The 22,229-nt window shown below is 41.0% G+C and overlaps 2 protein-coding genes across 3 annotated transcripts; one reads left to right on the top strand and one right to left on the bottom strand.

Annotated features, from left to right (window-relative positions):
- Positions 1-90: 90 nt before the first annotated feature.
- Positions 91-5,087, bottom strand: atxn3 (ataxin 3). The gene is made up of 11 exons (XM_020084769.2): positions 4,922-5,087; positions 3,873-4,037; positions 3,737-3,781; positions 3,558-3,643; positions 3,379-3,445; positions 3,217-3,304; positions 3,009-3,138; positions 2,710-2,873; positions 2,413-2,569; positions 2,161-2,225; positions 91-2,063 (listed from the first exon to the last, which is right to left on the bottom strand). Exons 1-11 carry the CDS (start codon positions 4,943-4,945, stop codon positions 2,011-2,013), a joined length of 1,044 nt encoding a protein of 347 aa, XP_019940328.1. The 5' UTR covers positions 4,946-5,087; the 3' UTR covers positions 91-2,010.
- An 11-nt stretch (positions 5,088-5,098) lies between these two features.
- Positions 5,099-22,144, top strand: ubr1 (ubiquitin protein ligase E3 component n-recognin 1). Of its 2 annotated transcripts, none has more exons than XM_020084758.2 (47): positions 5,099-5,515; positions 7,483-7,742; positions 8,203-8,281; positions 8,586-8,696; positions 9,880-10,007; positions 10,097-10,235; positions 10,336-10,398; positions 10,516-10,639; positions 10,744-10,851; positions 10,952-11,040; positions 11,127-11,225; positions 11,339-11,496; positions 11,584-11,683; positions 12,023-12,151; positions 12,254-12,434; positions 12,520-12,572; positions 12,672-12,782; positions 12,895-12,960; positions 13,045-13,146; positions 13,229-13,292; positions 13,380-13,504; positions 13,613-13,665; positions 13,767-13,869; positions 14,503-14,551; positions 14,672-14,826; positions 14,916-15,015; positions 15,115-15,218; positions 15,321-15,416; positions 15,659-15,840; positions 15,946-16,154; positions 16,246-16,339; positions 16,486-16,638; positions 16,729-16,829; positions 17,024-17,123; positions 17,210-17,358; positions 17,443-17,498; positions 17,583-17,679; positions 17,771-17,838; positions 18,025-18,172; positions 18,312-18,399; positions 18,973-19,109; positions 19,191-19,299; positions 19,390-19,446; positions 19,540-19,617; positions 19,696-19,866; positions 20,013-20,114; positions 20,906-22,144. In XM_020084758.2, exons 1-47 carry the CDS (start codon positions 5,468-5,470, stop codon positions 21,045-21,047), a joined length of 5,238 nt encoding a protein of 1,745 aa, XP_019940317.2. In that variant the 5' UTR covers positions 5,099-5,467; the 3' UTR covers positions 21,048-22,144. The 2 variants fall into 2 exon arrangements, with proteins under 2 accessions (XP_019940317.2, XP_019940318.2); XM_020084759.2 differs by having other exon boundaries at positions 15,321-15,401.
- Positions 22,145-22,229: the final 85 nt, after the last annotated feature.

Here is a 22,229-nt window from a genome sequence, read left to right on the forward strand (position 1 = left end):
GTAATCTTGCTCACCAGATAAACAAACAATCCAATCAACAAACAAATGGACAGTGGTGAAAACATGATCTCATTTTAAGACATGGCAAACTTTAGGAGTGAATATCACTTTAATCCTGGAACAACTAATGCATAATGTGGTAATGTGACATATGACAAAAATCATGAATTAGTGCTATTGATAGAATGCAGTGAGTGAAAAATCATGTCATGATAAAAACCTAACTAACAACATTTTATACTGTTTCACAAGTGTATTTTAAATATAAAAAAGCCTTAGAGATCAAAAAGGAAACAAACAAAAAAACAATAATGCTATCATGGAATCGGTCATCCAGCACCAAAAGACAAACTTTACATGACATCCAGCACTTTAGTGGAGGCATCAAGCTATATCCATGCTGAATGGTTCCAGAAGTTTTTAGAACTGTAAACAAATGTAACTTTTTTAATGCCATAATATGGTTTATTCATTTTCATCATGCGTTGTAGCCTGATTTTGTTCATCAGGACTAAATGGAAACTTGTAGGAGAAAACATGAGCAATTTTAAAGAAGTGATGTTCAGAATTGAATTAAAAAAGAGAAATAAATGAAATCTTCAAAGTGTATGTGTGATGACATATTTTTTATGTTTTGGATGGTTCTTTGGATTTTACATTATACAAATCATGAGGTTAAATAACAGTCTTCCCTCTTCCTTGATATTTTACTGTTAATTCTACTCATCAGCCAATAGCTTGAACCCTTGACAACCTCAGTGCAAATGAATGCATCTTTGTACAGCTCATGTGTACAGCACTACTCTGTATTATTGCAATACAGGATAATTCAAACAAGTGTAACAAGTATATTTCGGGGCTGTAACTGTAAACTGGGATGTCCAAGGGAATTTTAACAATCTTTTCTTAAAATGAATTTCCTTTACAGTTCATGACAAAATACTGATGAAGAGAAATAACATGTGAAGTCAAATACAGACTATTTGGACTTCTTTGACTTTTTGTGTGGTTATAATATGCTGGTAAAATTAATGATGTACTTATCTATCAGCTGCAGTGTCATATAGATTTTGTCTTTGTTCCCTATTACATGTCAACTTATTCTGAACAAGATATGTAAAATATCCATCAGTTAAAGGTATCCTAGATTTGACAAATAGCTCTATAGAATAATGTTTAACTATCTAGCCAAACTGGACAAAACACCCTGTTTATAAGCTTTGAAATCTTACATTTCATGATACCTGCTAATGATCTTATAGGTAAAAACCACAACGTCAAAAATATGTTGTTGTCTAAATACCTTGGGAATTAATTTGTCAGTGTTCAAGTAAAATGACTGATGATGTCAGGAATAAATCACCCACACTTAGTGCCGCTGGCTAAAAATTGTTTCAGTACATTGCAAAAAATGAAAGGATTTGAAAACCACACATGTTCTGGGGTGAGTACTGGAATCACATCTTATGTCCAACAAACCTAAGTCCAATACAAAGGTAAGTGGACTCTGTCAGTTTCTAATCATGCTTTTCTGTGTGGGCTTAACACTGGTCTCCTGTGGCTTTCACAGAAAATCTGTCTCTGCATGTATTCACACCAAGCAAGTAAACGCATCCTTTGTACTGTATGCTGAAGATTCTTTTCCTTCTCTTCCAGAGAATAAACAAGAATAAAAAACAGTACACAATAGAAATAGAAGGCGCCATGGTACAAAGGCAATTGCAAACTTGGATTAACTGCATCATGAGTTCTGTGGTCACCCTTTTCCCAGCCTCAGTGCCTTACTGAGTTAGATTAGACTAACTGCTGCCTTTACTTTGTCAGTGTTCTTTGTCATTGTTCTCTTCTCTGAAGCCTCTGTTGCGAACTAATCGGGGGAAAACGTGTCAGCCTCCTGACTGTCCTTATGTTCGCACGTGCAAAAGGTTAGAGGAAGGAGCAAAGCTACCCCCTGTATGGGGTTGCCAATCCAGGCAGCTGGTAAACAACACAGGCAAACTTTCCACACCATCACTGGCTGAGCTTTTGTTGTTGGTCCTCCTCAGAGCCAGTGTTTACAGATCCTAGAAGAGGAAGACAGCACAAGATAGTTTCTTACTGGATGGACATTAAATAAACAATATGTACTTATCTGAATACAAAAAAATCTGATGTGCTCACCTGAGCCACCTTCTGATTTTATGTGTGGTTGTTGAGGATTGTTCGGCTGAGCTTGTTGCTGCTGCCTAAACAGTCAACACAGAGAATTTGGGTCAGAGGTTGTTATCATAAGTACAACTATTTACACAGGACACACAACATAATATTGTACTTGAATTTACAAAGCACTTGTTACAGCAGGATTTCTGAAGCCGATAGCGATCATGTGTTTGCAATACGAAGTCCACAGTGCAGACATGCAGCTGAACCTACCGATCAAAGTAGGCTTGTCTCCGCTTCCTCAGTTCCTCAGCTGTGAGAGCCTCGCTTTGGCCTTCTCTTTGACTTCCTGCAGAGCTCCCTGCTGCCTGACTGCCTGATTTCCCAGCTCCAACTTCAGACTCTGGAGATGTGTTGCTCATCACTGATCCTAGCAAAAAAAAACAACAGTCAAAACGTTATTACTACCAACTGTGAACTTGGAATACGATTCGTGAAAATAGGGAAGGAGACTATCTGACACATTAAAACATAAAATATATTAAAACCTCTGAATGAATCCTAGTTTACCTTGCATACTGAGCAGTATGGCCCTGCGAAGATCAGCTTCCTCATCTTCCACATCTATGTCCTGTCTGCTAAGTGCCAGGGCTTTCTTCAGTTCTTCATCGTCATCCACAACCTCATCTTCCACACCAAAGTTCATCTCTGTCTGGCCCAGAGCTGCTGACCTGCTGCTCACAGTACAAGGCTTGATCAGTTGCCACAAGTAAATGAAAAGTTTATTGAAAGTAGTATGACACTAAGACAGTCCTTTTTGAGTAATATACGCGTCCTCTACATTGTACAGTCACATTCGGTACACACACCCTGCACTTGTCTGGGCCTCATCCTCTCCGATGAGTCTGGGGCGCTGCTGCTGCTGCACTCTCATGATCCCCAGGATTTGCTCTGCCTCACACTCAGGGAGGTTTCCTCGAATCACAAATATGGAATAACCTGCACAAACACAAATGTAGTATTCTTTTCTGCTTTGCATCATCTAATCATGCTCTAAATAACTCAATATTACAATACCTTCTTGTTGTAGCTGTGCAAGGAAAAGGGCTAGATAGGTGTCTGATATCAGCTCTGGTCCAGTCAAAAGTGAATTCAGGTTAAACCACTGCAAATAAAGAGAAAACAGTGCTTTAAGTAAAACAAGCATTCATGTTGTTTATGTAGACTTAAGCCTCATACCTGTTGTCCTAGTTTGCGTACAGTAAACCAGTGCTCCTTGTAGTTGCAAATGAAGGCTTTCTCGTTTCTGAAACAGGAAAGTAGCTGTTACCATCGGCTTACACTGTAAAGTAGTTATGTGATTACATATTTAGCCATCTGACAAATAACATAATAAAGTTTTGGAAGAGAAACTTTACATTGGATTTATCATCAAGCTCTGGTACTCCCGGCTGTTGAAGAGGATTAGCTCCAAGCCCCACACTCTCAGAGCATTGCTAATAACCTAGTGGGGTTAGATAACAAAAAAGGTTATTGACATTCCTGATGTATAATGTTTTTTATCTGCTGCAATAAAATTTGATTGTCCTATACTCACTTGTATTGAAAAGAACCCACTGTCATCCATGTTCCCAGATGGTTGCTAAAAACACATCATATATAAAAACATAAAGTTAAACACAGTATCGTAACAGAACATGCTTCACCAACATCCATTTTCTGTGTCTCCCCACCTGTAAGAACGTCCTGTACTCCTCACTGGCCATACCTCCCTCCGCCATCCTCATCCTCTCCTCTTCATCTAGCTGGTGAGCGATGGAGGACAGGTCCACAGGAGTGAAGTACTCACCCTGCAGGAGATTGTTGAGGCAGTGCTGGGCGCACAGAGAGCCCTCTTGCTACAAATAAAGGAGTAATTACAAATATATAACAGTATATATGACAGTAGACCCAAGACTAGTTCATGCTGAGTTCACAAAGCAGATATTAAATAAACTAAATAATTGATTTTAAAATACGTCTTAATATTTTTAAATCTATGAAAGGCCTAGCTTCTTCTTTTCTTAATGACATGCTCATTGAATACACACCACACAGACCCCTTAGGTCATTGTGTAAAGGCCTCCTCACAATAACTAGAATAAACTAGAAATTAGCCTGTGAAGCTTTCAGTGGTACACAGATATAATTGTGTTCATTTTGACTTGTATATGTCATGTGTTTCTGCTTTTTATTTTCACTCTACTTTTTTGAATATTTTAGATTTTCACTTAAAACTGACTGAAATTGTTATTTCTTTTCACCTCATGTTTTATCATGTATTTGTTTTTGCTTTTTATCTTGGAGCACATCGAGTCATATGAAACAGGCTGTCTAAGTTAACTTCAAACTGAATGGGTTTATTCTGTCCCCATGATAACAGCCACACACCAGTGGAGCTAAGTTAGCTAAGCTTACGTAAACACAAACATCTTCGCTTTTCGCTAATTTACTCAGAACACAGAGTCAAGTCAAACCGAGTCATTCACTAGCTCGACACAAAAAACGTCCCAGTGGATGTAACAAAGCTTTGTGTTAGCTGCAAAGAAACTTTTCATTCTCTGTGGCTAGCAGGTGCAGTTAGCATGCTAGCTGCCTGGACAACAACACCAGCACAAATCTCTCAACACCGGCCGGATATCACCGGGAAACTAACGTCCGCCGTGAGCTGCGGCTGCTTTCCGCGTAAACACGGCCGGTTAGCTATATGTTCCATGTTTTTAAGTCAATCATCTCAACTTACTTTCTCATGAAATATGGAATCCATGTTTCAGCTTTCTGTCAAACATTCACCTCTGACCTCCAGCGCCGCTGCGTTGATCAGGGGGAGATCCCGAGCAGCGCCATCTAGCGGCTGGGTGCTACACCGCCACTCTAATCACCATAGACGGATTAGTGCATTTATACTTTCTCACAGTAATAACAGACAGCGTGGGACAGACAGAGCAACATAACCGACAAACACACACAAACTGATACACACAGTGTTGTTTTAAACTGTTATTAAATCATGTCCGGGATATATCAGCATTGAAAACACTCATAGACCACCACAAGAGGGCGAGTCGTGTTTTTTCTGTTTACAACATGTCTATTTTGACAAGAGGCAGATTACTAATGTAAAGACGCTCTTTAAATCAAACAATATCCAACGTGATCAATAAACTGAATCGGGATTGATTAGATATCTCTGCTGTCGATCGGGTGTTCTGGTCTGGCAGCGTCGCAAAAGGTTTTGATTACAAGGGGAACAGTCTCCTAGCGACACTTCTTTTACGGCAAATGGAACATGGCGGACGGTGAGAGATCCTCAGACGGACTGCAAGACCCCACCAAGGTAGGACTTCCACACGGCGAATACACCTGACAGCGACCCCCGTGACCCCGAGACCAGACACTGGGGGGAAACGCGCCGGTTCCTCTGGACGACACGGTCCCACGGTGCAGTGACAGGGAATAACACGTACCGGGCTAGCAGAGGCGGCTAGCTCCTGTGCTAGCTGCCTAACAGTCTAACGTCTCTGCGAAGGATTCCACATGAACACAAACAGCGAGTGCGTGTCCGTGGGGTTCGGGGCCAGGACTCATCAGAGACGAGACTAAGGGGGTCGCGGTGAACGTGTCAGTGTTGTCCGAGGTGTGTTTATGTTCAGCCGCTGCTGTTGTGGTCGCTGGCTTTTGTCCAGAGCGCCTCAACGTGAGTTTCGTACATTTCCAGCGCATCACTCTCCCGCAGGTTCGTGTCAGTTCGAACAACTTTGTTCGAGATCACCGCGGAAGTCCGGCGAACACGACACAGAAATGCCCGTTGATGTTGCAGGCAGAGCCGTTGTCTATTCAAAGTGGAGCCATCGCCGTAAACTGTAGAAATAGTTGGATCTCTCGTTGACCCATTTGCTGTAAATGTAACTACATGATGTCACTGCCGCCATGGATGTTGTTGATATTACAAAACAATCGCAGCATCGTTGCAACCAAAAACAAAAATGCAGAGGAAATACAGCTCTGTGTATGTACATAATATGAATGTACATACACATAACAAAACATGTATTAACATTAGCACCTTTGTGGAAATAACATGTTGAAGCTGTGTCTGTATATTTAGTAAAAGGTGCAATATATTCAGTGTTTTTAATCATATGCAGGTTTTATTTATTTTCTACATTTGCGATATTTATGTGAACTTTTAGCATTTATTATATTATTGTTTTTAAAGGTTCATTTTCACTCGTGTGCTTTATACTCTACGATGCATTTTTGAGTATGTGTGTATTTCCTTCTTGTCTATGTTTGAGTGAGCTCGTCAAAACAAATTCTTATCAACTCTCTTGATGTGGCGATAAAGTATAAAGTTGATTTCCTCATAGCTGTGAGATCTATAAAAAGTGGAACTACTGTCAGCAGACACATTCCTCAATGACTCTATGTCTACTGGTTCGACCTTTATGTAAATTGGCTTCCTCCACACCTCTGACAATTGTCCTGTGGCCAAAAATATTGAATTGCCAAAGATCCCTTTACTGTAAGTGACTAGATGTGTTTTCAATGTTAACCAAAGCAAAACTTTTGTAACACTTGTGTGGTAACTTTATACTTGATAACATGATACATAGATGATAACTGTATTTATAATTCTTGCCACACATATAAAAGGCCACTTCAACAAGCCTGTGCCTGCACTTTGTGCTTTTTATTCTGCTGCCAGCTCATACAAGAAGTGTCATAACTTCTGTAATTCAACCGGAGGAAAGAGTCTGACTAATTCCTTACCATTGGCTTAAGTTACCAGAAACAACTGCCAATTCTTGTTCATTGTTACAGCATTTTCGTTTTCACGCCATGTGACAACGAAAGTGAAAGTGTAACTGTAATCTTCAGCGAGGTGGGGTCTGATCATGTTACACTGAAAATAGATGACATGTATGTTGTTGTTGTTACTAACACGATCCTGTTGGATGACAAAGAACAAAACCGAATCAAAGTATTTTTGGATTACTTCTACTTCAAACATCATCATAACATCAAATAACATTATAAACATGAATATATCGCACCTTATTCTGAATAAATACATTTAATCCCTTTAAAAATGCCATATAATTAATCCTTGGTAAGGTAAACATGACCTAATTACACATTACAAATGTTATGTTGGTTGATTATAGTTGATTTTTTTCAGCTTATTACGTAATTTTGATTAAATAGAATCCATTACTACCCAACCCTTGCTAAAGGCTAATAACCATATTACTACGAGAATAGAGGCTAATCCCTGTCTGTCTCTTTTCTGTTGTCCTGCAGGAATGGCTGGAGGCTGCAGACAGCAGGGCGGAACTGCTCCACTACCTGAGGGAGCAGGTGCCTCAGATCTTCTGTCTGAAGAAAGAGTTCGGCCCTCAGGAGAAAGAGGAGATCATTCAGAGCCGACTCTTCCACCCTCTGGAGTGTTTCCTGTTTGGAGAAGATCCTCTGGAGGGTCTGGAGAAGCTCAAGCATGGCAGCGCCTCGTCCCAGCTCTGTGGACGTGTCTTCAAAGAAGGAGAGACGGTCTACTCCTGCAGGTCTGAACAGACCCTCTGATCTTCTGTAATAAAAAAAAGTTGTAACTTCAATAATAACACGAATAATGATTAAATACTCATGTAAGTATTAAGTATAAGGCTAAGTTAGAAATACATATTTAATGGGCAGAAGCTCTCAGATTTCAGTTTGGTGCAGTCTGAGTGAACCTGAACAATGTGAAGCGCTGCATTACTCCCATACATGTCAAACATCTGTTAAAGTCTTGTCAACTTTCTATATATTTATCTAAAACAAATTATTCTTCAATCAATAACACAACCAAGGACAGTAAAGCAGTATCCACACAAAATCCAAATAAAATTCCTTTTATGCTGATACATTTTATAACACGGCTAAATACCACAGTTTGATTACAGCGAGCAACACTGACTTTAGTTTCACATCTTCAACCTCAGGTTTTGTTGACAATAACAAATCCACTTCCTCCACTTCTTTCAGGGATTGTGCAATAGATCCCACCTGTGTTCTGTGCATGGATTGCTTCCAGAATAGTGTACACAAAAGCCATCGTTACAAGGTAAGTGTCCGTATAAATATTTCTATATTTTTAATTTGACATCACATAATAAAGCATCCTTACTAATCTCTTGTTTAGTCTCTGTAGTATTCAGTGATCAACTAGAGGATTCTCCAGAATGCCCTTTAAACTTTGGGGAAAAATATATAAAACATTTCTAGATCCATTGGGATCAATGATTGTTTAATTATAAATCATTACAGGCCTTTTATGTTGGACCATAATAATGGGTTCCCACAGCTACAGCTATTGTTGAAGATAACTGCTGTCACTGACATTACGGTATGTGTGTTTATATTCCCAGATGCATGCGTCATCAGGCGGGGGGTTCTGTGATTGCGGGGATGTAGAGGCCTGGAAGATTGGCCCCTGTTGCTCCAAACACGACCCAGGGGCAGCCACTGCCATGGTAACGGTGAGTTGCATAACAGAGCGGAAAGAGGGATGTGGGAGGGGCGGACTTGTCCCATTCTGTGTCAGTGTACCCCAGAATGCTTATTTTCCCATCTTAGTTGTGGGTGCTGCTCTCTGTGGCTTTCACTCCGGAAATGAGAAAGGAACACACTGTGTTGATCTGCAATAACTGAGAAAATGAACAACTTGGTTAAGTGATGGGGAGGGTGATAACGTGCACATAAGCTGGTGAACAGTTAGTGACACATCACAGCTGAACTGCAGGGATGTGCTCAGTCGACACTTTCTCCTACCAAACTGCTGCTGGAACACAGCGTGATGATTGGTTGTTGAGCAGGTGTTTGTCTGGCCTTTCTCTGCTGATCACAGTATTTGGGCTTTCCTCTGATAAGATCACGCTCAGGGGCTTTGAGCAGACATACAGCTTGACGGCTCTGTGCCTTTTTTCCACAAACAGCAGGTGCTTGCATTAACAAAGACATCACTGGCCCTGCTCTGCCAGGCTGCTTTGTGTTTTCTACACCAGATCTGAACCTTTGCCTAACAAGCAGCAACACATCACGTGACCACAATTGTGTCTCCACGCTGAACATGAAAACCCATCATTCTGTGTCAGACCACTTGTTGCCTGGATTGTGGTAGATTCCAAAGCGCTTATTCTCACACAATGGTGTGACGTCAAGACTTGTGTAAATACACAGACTCACTGTATGTTCAGTTTAGTTTGTGTGTTAAATGTCAGACACTTGTATGAAATACTAAGCTGCCATGTGGAATGTTTGTTCTCAGGGGATTTGAAATTAATGTGACCAGGTCAGCTGCATGTTTGGCTCTTTTTAAGAAAAATATTTAGACCAGTTCCGTCACCAGTTGTGACACAGGAAATGGGGAATTAGTAAAGGTTCTAAAGGGCATTTCTGTCCCATGTCAGATGATAGGCTCAGTTTCTGTAATGGTGCATATTTGTGGTAAAGATGGGTTTTTGTTTGGGGAAAAAAAACGTGCAGAAACGTCACTTCACGTTTGCTATCAATGTTACTCAAAGCTGTGTCACCAAATATGTAAGGAAGGTTCTCGATAAATCAAAGACTTAAAGTATTTTAAGTACATTATTTCTGGAGCAAGACACCTCCTGAGTGCTCCATACATAGTGATTCCTGTGTGATTCTCTTGATTTTGTGCAGGATGAGTGTGTGCTGGAGCCTGAGCTTTATGCGCGTGCAGAGAAGCTGTTCCAGGTTCTGTTGCAATACCTCACAGATTTCCTGGTGTGGGAGGAGAGCTTTGATCTGCAAGCGGAGCTCCAGCCCCGGTACTTGTCTGATTACTTGAAAATTCATAAATGCATATGTATAAGCACACAGCTCAACCGTGATGTTATATTTTTCTCCATCCATGCAGACAAAAAGAAAATGCATACTACTGTGTTCTGTACAACGACGAGCACCACTCGTACGACCATGTCATCTACACCCTGCAGCGTTCTGTAAACTGTGATCAGACTGAAGCTCAGACGCACACAGCACTTATTGATAAGGAGGTAACCAAAGATTTTATCTTCATCTCTGTCTTTTCCTTTACATCACCGTCAAAAGAAAGTTGATCTGAATCATTTCTCACACTGCACATCTCTTACACAGGGCCGGCGTGCAGTAAAGAGAGGAACCCTTCGCTCATGTCAGCAAGCAAAAGACCTTATCAAGGTAAATACCAGCCACTGACTCTACACCTATTTAAAAGCTAATTTAGAAATTTTGAATTTTCCTGAGCCAAAGATCATCATTGTTCAGTTTATTAACTTTGTTACTGCCATGTTACAGACCAACTCGGAGCACATTTCCATGCAGTCATTGCGTGTGGAGATCCTTCACGCTGCCGTTATGGCTCATCAGACCTTTGCCCTCCGTCTTGGCTCCTGGTTCCAAAAGATCATTGGTTACTCAGGTAACTGCTGTCGTTGTCACAACAGCACACTACACTGCTTAGTTGTACACGTTCATTTTAATATTCATGTATATTCATGTGAACCTCATGTGTTTGTTATGCAGCCGGCTTCAGGCAAGCTTTCTGTCAGGTGGCACTCGAGCCAGACACAGATAGAGACCTCCCTTGTCTCATCAGCAGACTCATGCTGCACGATGCCAGGATGTACAAAGGCGAGTAGATCCGAGTTTGATTTCATACAGAGTTGTGGGTTAATCTCAACTCAACACTTCTTGACAACACTAACTTCAAATGTTTTCTCTTTTCCCAAAGGAGCTCGCAAGATCGTACATGAGCTGATTTTCTGCAGCATGCTAATGGAGACAGACTTCAAGAGGCATTTTGCCATTGAGTTTACAAAGGTAGAAGAACTTTGAAATAATAGTTTTAAAACTTAAAAAAAAAAGTATTATGTAAATGAGAATATTTCCCATCTTGATCTTTTCAGCACTATAAGCGGCTGCAGAAGGATTTCATCAATGATGACCATGAGAGGAATATATCCATCACCGCTCTGTCTGTTCAAATCTTCACTGTACCCACACTGGTATGTTCTCTAGATACTGTATTGTAGTGTAGGTATGGCATATCATTAGTATTTTTACTGTCATGTTATTGATTGTCTAAGTGCCATCTCTTAACATCCAATCTCTTCTCCAGGCCAGACAGCTAATTGAAGACGGCAATGTCATTAAGGTGGTAGTCGACACCGTTATGGAATTGCTGCGTGAACACCTGGATGACAACAATCGCTTCTTCTTCCTCGGCTACAACTCAGAAAAGTTCTCACGCATCCAGGTCATCTTCCACGACCTCAGGTGATTATGCAGGCAGCAGTTTTAACAAATACTTTAGTCCTAACTCTGTTGATTCCTTATTAAAGATGCTCCTTTTGTTTTTCTCAGATATATTCTGATCAGTAAACCCTCAACATGGACTGACGAGCTGCGGAGACAGTTCCTTAAGGGGTTCAAAGTCTTCCTTGGACTTCTCAAATGCATGCAGGTAACCAAAGTGGCACTGGGTAGAGCGCATTCCTCTGCCAAGGCCCAAGACAGTCCCCTTAATTTCAATCATCTGGCAACAAATTTCCAACACTCACAGTCCCCTAAATAAACCAATGTTATCATCAAGACCCATGAATTATTCCCTGTGAATTTTTTACGAAATCTTGCTTACAAACAAACCATCAAACAAACAAACGTACCGGGGTGAAAACAGAACCTCCTTGGCCGAGGTGAAATGTCCAGACCCTGATTCATATAAAAGCATAACTATTATATCAGGTTATGGTAACTAGACAAATCAGTTTGTAAAATGAAATGTTTCTACTTTGCTTTTCAGGGTATGGAGGAGGTGAAGCGCCAGTTTGGGCAACACATTGCAGTAGAGCCAGAATGGGAAGCTGGATTTTCTCTTCAGATCCAGCTCCGCCACATTCTTGCTATGTTTCAGGACTGGTGTTCCTCTGATGTGAGTTTTGTATATTTTTTAACGATAAAATCTCCTTACAATTAAAAAAGAAAGCATTACGTTGCTGCTGTATTCAGTTTTTAATTATGTCGGCCCTTTCAGGACGAGATCTTGCTGCTTGCATTTAAGGAGTGCCACAAAGACCTCATGCAGTGCAATAACCAGCCCTTCCGTAGGGAGCCCACTGACTACTACATGTGCAAACACATTCTCCATGTTCGCCCTTACAAAGTGTCTCAGGAGCCTGTCAGCATACACCTGCCTATCTCCAGACTACTGGCTGGTAGGACAACTTATACTTGAGACTCTAATAAATAATATGTTCCTGTTAACTGCGAACTAACTACTCTGTTTATTCTGATCCACAGGCTTGTATGTACTTCTGTGCAAAACAGGAGCGATTGTACATCTGGATAATCCTGTAAGTGAAAGGGAAAAATTGACATTGCATCCACAGTATTGAATGTGTCAAGACTTGTATCAGATATATACAATATAGTATTTTTTCTTTCTGTTGCAGGAGATATATGACTTCACCCAGCTGGTGGAACATCCTCTGCGCTGTGTGGTGCTGGCTGCTCAGGTCTCAGCAGAAATGTGGCGGAGAAACGGGCTTTCATTGGTCAGCCAGGTATGCTGCATTCTTTAGATGCATGAGATGTTATTATCATTTTCTGCAGTTTTTTATTATTTCTTCTCTCAATAAAAAAAGTAAGTTAACCATTGTTGTTTCATATAAACAGGTCTACTACTACCAGGATGTAAAATGCAGGGATGAGATGTACGACAAGGACATTCTCATGCTTCAGGTGGGTGGCAGTCAGACATAACGTTTTGCTCATGCACGGTATGCAATGTACTAACACATGATCCTCCCCACACATTGTTTACAGATAGCTGCATCCAAAATGGACCCCAACCACTTCCTCATGCTGATCTTGCTGCGTTTCGAGCTCTTTGATTATTTTAACGGGAGTTGCTCAAGCAAAGACCAGGTAACACTTCAGTATTCATTCAGAAAAGAAAAATGTGCCTCCAAACTTGATTCATACAAATGAAAAACAACCGATTTTTCAGGACGAGCTGATACAGTGGAATCGATTGACGGAAGAGATGTTGTACCTGCTGATCGTCATAGTTGGTGCAGTGCCACATTCTACTCATCAAACATGATCACTCTGCTCGATATGAACAACAATGTAGCGTCTGACCGGTGCTCTGTTTCTAGGTGAGCGCTTTGTGCCCGGGATCAGTCAGGTGACCAGAGAGGATGTGACGATGAGGGAGGTTATCCACCTGTTGTGCATTGAGCCCATGGCTCATAGCAGCCTGGTCAAAGGCCTGCCAGAGAATGTAAGTTGCACAATGCCCCATCTCTAAATGAATCAGTGAACAGTGAGTCTTTCATTTCACTTAATGAGTTTTCAGTGTTACAAACAAGCGTAAAATGTTTTCCTTTAGGAAAGCCACGAAACAGGCCTGGAGACAGTGATTTCCAAAGTGGCCACCTTCAAGTATGTAAAGACTGAAACAGCTCTTGATTCTAATCTGGACTGTGTGGGTGGGGGTGTGTGGATGTGTGGATTTAATCCTTCTCCTCTGCTTCTATTTTTAGAAAACCAGGAGTATCAGGACACGGACTGTATGGAGTAAAAAAAGAGCTTTTGGTAGAATTCAACCCTTTCTTCTACCATTACTCAAGGTCCCAGCACAGCAAGGTAACAGGATGTCTCATCAGCCCTTTTAACCCATTAAGACCAAAGACTCAAAATGAAAACACACTCTAAAACCTGAACATTATTTAACAACAAACACCTAAAACCTTGACAGAATCGCCAACGTTTACAAAAAATATACATTTCTTAGCCTCTGAAGCAAATAGAGACTTGAAAGTTTGGTAGCTTAAACATTTGGCTTTCATTGTAAATCATTTTTCTTCCCTAAATTTCATGAACATTTCTGAGCCCTGGTCAGTGGTTTAGCAGGCACATCGTCTGGGTCTTACTCTTCTTCATTGTTATGTTCATTGTTATGTCAATGAAATACTGTTGGAATCTATTGTTGCCAAACTACTTTAAAAACCTTTTTGAAGGCTAACAGCACTGAAAATAAATAACATTTCCCATAATACATTTCGCCTTTCCACAAGTACTTCAGTGACAGTAAAATGTCGATGACATCATATAAAACACGCACACGTTTCTTCCGGCTCTAAAGACAAAAGCATGCAAATGTCGCAACTGTACCTAAAGGTCTATACATGGATATGTAACATCAGGTCTAAATGGGTTAAAATATATTACGTCATCTGTTGAAGAGCTCATTTCATTCTTATTTTGCGCTTGTTGTAGGCAGAGGAGTCACAGAAGAAGAGGAGGACTCAGGAGGGCAACGATAAAGGTGATCACCAGCTTTGCTCTGGTCAGGCCTCTCTCCACTGCAGCTACTAAATCTTCTCCACTGCGCTGATAATGAATCAACTCCTCAAACATTACCTCTGTTTTTTTTTTTTGTTCTCAGCTCTTCGTCCCCCGGTGCCCCCGGCCTTCTGCCCAGCTTTCTCCAACATTGTGCATCTGTTCTGTTGTGACGTTATCATCCACATCCTGAGACGTGTCCTTCAGAGAGCTGCAGAGGACCGGGCGACGCACTGGACAGAAGCCATGATCCAGAGGGTACACATGTGGACATTCACATTTACAGCCTCTACCCTGTTCTGTTCCTCAGAAAGGCTTAAAACAATATGCAAACCTTTTCCACACAGGCTCTGCATGTGATAGGTCAGGCATTGCTTGAAGAGAAAACACAGCTTGAGGACAGCACAGTGGAGGAAGTGACCTTCGATTTCAGCCTTAAGGCTCGCAGTGAGTAAAAGCCAGTGATCACAGTTCACAAATGTATGCACTTGTTAGGTTTTGGGATTTTTGTGACTCTTGAATTGGGAATCTCTTATTTTCTTCCAGGAATTGGTTCAGAACACGGCAAGTCAGTGTTCCTCCTGTTGTCCAAGATTAAGGCTCTTCCATCACTTGAAGCTCAGAAAGACATGGTCAAATGGGTTCTGCAGGTATGCTATTCTTCATATATATTGTTACACTTCACATCATCAGCTTTTCGGACTGACATTTATCTTCCAGTCACTAATTTTATGTTAATGTTTTTCTTCTAGATGTTTGAAATTGTCAAGTGCCTTAGAGAGAAGTCCAGTCCAACAGCATCCATGAGTGTGGACACAACCAAGCCAGAGGAGGTAACAAAAAACAATGTATGATGATTGTGATTATATTGTAATATATTTATGCTATGTCGTTGTCTGTTGCCAAATATAGAATATTCTTTTGTTGAGACATTTACCAGCAACAGCAACAAATAACCTTAATCATGCGACAATGCCCTGAAACATGAAACTCTGCTTTGTTTAAACAAGACACTCACACAAGTGTTATGTATTTCTTCTTCACGTCGGGAAGTCTCACCCTCTCGTTTGTTTTTGGTTGGTTGGTCCAGAGTGTTCAGGACAAGGAGAAAGCCGAGCGCAAAAGGAAAGCAGAGGCAGCCAAACTCCACCGTCAGAAGATTATGGCCCAAATGTCGGCAATGCAGAAGAACTTCATTGAGTCCAACAAGATGCTGTACGACAACATGCCTGACAGCGGTACACACGGAGAGCCTGCTGCAGTTGTTGAGAGGTGAGCAGAGGCTTTGCAGAACTCCATGGGTTTCTTTTGAGTAGAGGTGAAGATGTGCATCGAATGGATTCCAATAATTCTAGTGCGGCTTGTTTGCTCCTCCAGCTGTGCCATGGAGCAGAGGGAGCTGTGTGTAGCCATCGGCCCACAGCGAGGGTCAACCCCAGCTGAGAGGGAGGTGCTGACTTGCATTCTTTGTCAGGAGGAGCAGGAAGTGGTGGCTCAGCGTCCAGCGATGGTACTGACCGCATGTGTCCAGAGGTCCACGGTGCTGACACAGTGCAGAGGAAAGATAGTGACAAACAGAGGAGATGGTCAGTGTCCACTCAACAAATGTCTCACTTATCTAGTGAAAGCTGAAGGTTTACGGGTGAAAATATGACTTGTATTTTCTTTGTCTGTCAGGGACAACATATCCCCTGTTCATGCCTCCTGAATTGTCAGTAGGGACCCACACTGGCAGCTGTGGGCATGTCATGCACGCCATATGTTGGCAGAAGTAAGTCACGGAAAACAGTTGGCCATTTTTGCTGAATTAATTGAAAACAATTATGACGATCCTCCTCTTCTACCATATGTAGTCCACCTACAATGCAGTATTGATTGTTAACTTGCCATTTAGGTGTTGATCTTTGTATGTTTCAGATATTTTGAGGCAGTCCAGAATACAACCAGGAATCGGCTCCACGCTGAGCTGATCATCGACCTGGAGAACGGGGAGTACCTGTGTCCCCTGTGCAAGTCTCTGTGCAATACTGTTGTCCCTCTCATCCCACTGGAACCATTAATATTTAACTAGTAAGTCAAGTCCGCCTTCATTCGGCCAATCTGCACAGGGCTGTTGGTTGAACAAATAATTAGACGTTATTGTTCGTTTCCTGCGTGTAGTGAGAATGCAGAGATAATTGGACAGCATTTGACCATGCCTCGCTGGATCCAGATCCTCTCCGCCAGGATTAAAGGCCTCAAGTCAGTCACTCAGGATAATGGTAAGAAAATGTGGAGTAAACAATAACTGCATCTGTGGATGGGTGAACAGCTGAGGCACAGATTTCATTATTTGCCATTGGTTTTGTGTGTTGGAGTGCCATCAAATGTCTTTATGCCTGTTTGTTTATTGGCATAATGAAGTTTGATTCCAGTAAAAATCATATGACATGAGATTTCACACTTTCTCTTGCAGATTGCAGCACAGAAGGAAATAGCTCAGAGGTGGAGACGGGGCTGTGTGGACAGGGACAACCAGACTTTAGATCCATCCTCAGCTATGGAGTTCAAGAACCGTGAGTGAAACTGTTTGCCCCTTCAATACTACTCAAGGATCCATGTTTCCTGTCAAACTGCATCTGAGTTCTCTGTTGCTCTTTAGGAGAAAGTTCTCAGACAGCATAGTGGAGATGCTGGTCGTGTGCGCCACCACGGTGCACAGGGTGGGACTGCAGACACCGCCCAATGAGCTGTGTCCTCGTGTGCCCCTCATGGCCTGGAATACATGTGCCTTCACTATTCAGGCCATCGGTAGGACTTTGCAAATTTAGCATCTCTCTCTCTGCCCTCATCTTTTTTACAAAACCTAAAATCTTTACATGTATGTCTCCACAGAAAACATTTTGCAGGCAGAGGGCAAATCACTGTTTGGATCCTTACAAAACAGACAGGTTTGATGCCACATATTAACAAGTCAACACCTATCTTGTATTATTGGATAATGGTCAGGTTTTTGACATTCCTCTCTATCTTAGCTTGCAGGGCTAAAGGCAATAGTTCAGTTTTCAGCATCCCAGAGACTTAAGAGCCCTCAGACTATCATCCAAAGGCACTTCACGGACATGCTTGGGGGTACGTGATTCATCTAAGAATTCTTAATACATCATATTCATGTATCAGTTGGTCATGATTATAAGGTTGTCCCTGTTGTCACTCTTCACAGCATTGCTTCCAGTCTTGAGCAGAAAAAACAACCCCTCCCTTCTGGAGGTGGACTTCTTCCATCTTCTGGTATTGTGTCCATTTTTGAATATTTTATACATTTTACTTATTTCAATGACACATATGCCTTTGTGCTCTGATAATGATAGAAACTAATGGGGATGATTGTCATTTTATTGACTTGACAGAGTCTTTCTCCGAGAACCTTATAATGTTGTATATAATGTTTGTTTACTTGTGTTTTTGTTTGTTTAGGTGGGGTTGGTGTTGTCTATACCCTCACTGTACCAGGAGGAGGCTGTAGACTTACAGCCGTCTGCTGTCAGCTCTGCCTACAACCACCTGCACATCTTACATCTTGTCACCATGGCACACATCGTACAGGTCGTCCTGTCCTCTACAGGTACACACCTCAACCATACAAGCTGGTCTAACTATTTTAACTACCTATAAATAGTATTCCCTTTCTAAACTAGCTCAGAATGCTAAATAATAGTGAGGATGATTGTGATGATTAAATAATGCTGTAATTTCTTGTTCAGATTTCAATCTAGTGGCTGGTGGAGAGGACACAGATGAGGCGAGAGCAGCTGCTGAGCTGTACATTACGGTGTCCCAAAACACTGGGAGGTAAAGTATTCTAATATTTACCTGATATAATACTGAAGGCAACCAGAATTTACTTTTTAGTTTCACATTTAAAGTAGTTTATGTGGTTAAAAATCACAAATCTGTGAATTAGTTGCCTGTAGAATTTCATTTAAATTATTTTTATTTTAATAGTGGTAAACTAATGTTTATAGTGGAGCTTGTAAACTGCCCACAGTGAAAGTTAGAGGTGAACTCTTCCCCCGCCTGACAAAATAAAGACATTTCTGTTACAGCAGCATTTAACAAACTCATAACAAATGTTTATTTTAAGCTCCTCTTCTCTGCAATAAAGACAATTATAACAAACAGTTGATCATGCAGACATAAAACTAGGTGACCGCTGGATTTGAACTTGTGATTTTAACTATTCACACATAATGTCAGCTTTCTCATACAAATATGATTAATAAGTGTGTGGGCAGTTTGATATACAAGGCAGAATGTGACAGATATTTTTCATCATCCTGCTTCATAAGAAAACGTATGAATCAGGTTTGTCTGTAATCGAACCAGCTTGTGTGTCCTCAGCTTGTCGTTCTGTGGTCTCACCAGGTTGGTTCCAGATGTGTCCGGCAGCTCTGTGGCAGAAAAAGTGAAGCGAGGAATCGAACCTTTCCTGCGCTGTGCTGCTCTCTTTTTCAATTGCCTTACTGGAGTACATCCACCGGAGGAACTTTTTAGTACTTCTGGTAGGTCAAACTATTTTATCATCATAATATAGAGTGTGTGATGATATATTAACTCCTGCTGACGGTTTTTATCTATTGAAGTTACCTCCCAAGGACAGATGGAGGCACTATGCAGTTATTTGGCACTACCCTCCAATGTGTTCCAGCTCTTCCAGGAGCACAGAGACACCATTAATCCACTGCTGCAGAGGTAAGGGATCAACTTTGAGGCAAGGCCAATGTATTTGATCAACCTGCCGAAGAGGGGAGCAGTTTTATGGCAATGTTTTGTCTTCCTCAGATGGTGCGGGAGCCCAGCTATAACCAAAGCCCTGAAAGGCAAAACCCAGACAGTCAGGTAGATGTTGGCTTATGTACTTATGAAGTCCCACTTTTATTTTGTTATTGAAAGCATTTCTGTTATAATTAATCAATAAACACTTATCTTCAGATATCCCAGGAGAAGGAATCGTTTGATTGATCTTCCTGAGGATTATAGTGCTCTTCTCAATCAAGCCAGCCATTTTCAGTAAGTCGGAAGTTAAAGTCTTTTCATTCATCATCTCTTGGAAGAAAGTGTAGAAGTTAAATCTTCTTTTGTCCTCAGGTGTCCCAAGTCTACAGATGATGAGAGGAAGCACCCGACACTGTGCCTGTTCTGTGGGGCCATGCTGTGCTCTCAGAGCTCATGCTGTCTCAGCCAGCTGGACGGGGAAGATGTGGGAGCGTGCACCGCCCACGCTGCTACCTGTGGTGCTGGTGTGGGGATGTTCCTGAGGTGGGTCATCAGTCCTGGGAAAACAGATTAAAGATTATTATTTTGTCTCCTCTACAATATGTATATTTGTCCTTTTATTTCATTGGATTTGAAACTTTCTTGCACAAAATGTACAACATGTATAAAGTTTAATTTCATGTTGACAGGATAAGAGAGTGTGAAATTATCCTGATGGCCAGTAAGACTCGAGGAAGCACATACCCTGCTCCTTACCTGGACGATTATGGAGAGACTGATCCTCATCTTGGGTAAGAATCACTGCTGCTTCTCCAGGTGCTGCTTTGATACGACTTCTGCTTAGAGTTGCAAATGATGTAGAGTTCATCTCGGGTCTCAATTATTCTGTTCGAGCCAAACTGAGTCCGAGAGAAAATTAGCAACGCCTGACCAGAACCTGAAAGGCATTCTGTTCTTTGTATCCAAACTCAACCTGATGCAGATGAATTGCATCGATTTACAGGCACAAATTAATTAGGTGACCCAGCCAACGTGACTGAACCCGACCCGAACCCAACAGGTGTTCAGTTTTTTCTGTCTGAATCTCACACAAGCCTGAAGTTTTCCCTGATTATATTGCAGCATGAAAAATCATGTAGATAGCCGAGCCAAGGTGATTGTACCAAACCAAAGACATCTTGTCAGGTCCCTTTGGGCTTTGGTCGGGTAGCCACACTCTAATGTATACATGTCAATACTGCCTCCCACAGGTAATAAATAATAACTGCTGTAATTAACCTACTTTCTCCACCTGAAGTTGTTTGTAGACCTTGATTATTTCCATTTTGTACGTCTACACCACAGCGTTCAAATTTATATATTTAACACTTATATTGTTGGAAAATTAAGATTTTATATAAGGCAAAAATGATCTTATTATACACAACATGTTAATTAGTTATTTGTTATCTTACACATGAATGCATGACAGGGGATACAATAATTTGTGACAAATAATTTGTCACTCATAGCTTCATAATGAGCCCTTATATTGATTCTTTAAACTTTAATCATTTAGTACTTTCTGTATTTTTATTTCTAGAAGGGGCAATCCACTGCATCTTTGCCCTGAGCGCTACAGGAAGCTGAACCAGCTGTGGCAGCAGCACTGCATCCTGGAAGAAATCGCCCGCAGCCTCGAGGTGGTCAACGTAATGTATGCCTTTGAGTGGCAGATGTTGTGATGATTGCTCCAGCTGTGGTGGCCGGGAAATAGAGCACAGCCATCGAGCACATTCTGCGCCAGTGCTCCTGAGGCACATACACACTTATATACACACAAACACACATTACATTAAACACACAAGCAAACAACCCTGCTCCCATCAAAGGAGGCCGGAGCAGCCAGCCCCTCCCTCATAAAAGCCCTGCTGGAGTCCAGAGAGGTGGGATGTTCAAGAAGAGTAGAGGATGAAGGATAACGTGCGAACCCAAGTCGCCTTGTTTTAATTTGATTGTCCGTGAGAATGAGTTTCTCTTCGGGTCATCTTGTTTGCAAAGAGGCTCGTTCAAATAAAGACAAACATCAGATCCACACCAGCATGTTTCTTTTACCACTTTATGTATTTGATTTCAGTTCTGATTCATTCTGTGAATTCTTTGCATTCTCTCTTTTTTTGTGTTAGAAATGATTTGTCATAAGTTATAATGTTGAGTTATACTTTACTGGAGGATACTGTCATTTCGAAATGAGTAGGTTTGATCAGACATCCTGCACATTTGGGTTTTGCTCATCAGTTACGTAGATGGTCCGGGTAATGCTACTGTCACCTTTGCTCACATTTAGACATTATTCTATTAATAAAAGATTTATAGGATATATTTTCAAAACAGTTTAAATACTGTAAGAAATATACAGTCACCTGCTTCCATAACTTCCTGATATAGATGCAGTTATTGATAAGAAGACGTGCTATGATGCTATACTAAACTATGATAATATGTCCCTTTAAAAGGTATTAGGTCAATCTAATTAGAAATGAGATATTTAATCTTTGTAATGGTTCAAACTTATTGAAGACAGATAATATCACACACAACCAGTTTACAGTAAAGAAACTATTTCCATATTCTATTTAAGACATTAAAAAGTAAATTTTATTGAAAACATGATATATTTTCATTCATTATTTCAACCATTGTTTTTTTTTTTTATCATATTCAGGAAAAAAATGTGTGAATATGTCATTTTCTTTTTTTCCTTTTTTGTGTTGTAAGTCAGTATTACATGAGACTTCCAGGTTGTGGAGAATAAAGACACTAAAGCCTGTCTACACATGAACTGTCCCTGTGCCCTGAATCAATCAGAGAGCAGTACTGTCACTGCTTCCTTTATCTAAAAATGTAAACATTCGTAAACCATTTTA

Source organism: Paralichthys olivaceus, chromosome 12 (assembly GCF_024713975.1).
Source record: "Paralichthys olivaceus isolate ysfri-2021 chromosome 12, ASM2471397v2, whole genome shotgun sequence".
In the NCBI taxonomy this organism is placed as follows: Eukaryota; Metazoa; Chordata; class Actinopteri; order Pleuronectiformes; family Paralichthyidae; genus Paralichthys; species Paralichthys olivaceus.

Excerpts from the sequence above, each read along its gene's own strand:
- ubr1 (XM_020084758.2), top strand. The coding sequence starts at position 5,468 with ATGGCGGACGGTGAGAGATCCTCAGACGGACTGCAAGACCCCACCAAG. Across the intron at positions 12,152-12,253 it reads AGGACTGGTGTTCCTCTGAT|GACGAGATCTTGCTGCTTGC; the intron begins GTGAGTTTTGTA and ends CGGCCCTTTCAG. Across the intron at positions 12,783-12,894 it reads GGCTTTCATTGGTCAGCCAG|GTCTACTACTACCAGGATGT; the intron begins GTATGCTGCATT and ends TCATATAAACAG.
- atxn3 (XM_020084769.2), bottom strand. The coding sequence starts at position 4,945 with ATGGATTCCATATTTCATGAGAAA. Across the intron at positions 3,644-3,736 it reads GTGGGTTCTTTTCAATACAA|GTTATTAGCAATGCTCTGAG; the intron begins GTGAGTATAGGA and ends TAACCCCACTAG. Across the intron at positions 2,064-2,160 it reads AAAATCAGAAGGTGGCTCAG|GATCTGTAAACACTGGCTCT; the intron begins GTGAGCACATCA and ends TTCCTCTTCTAG.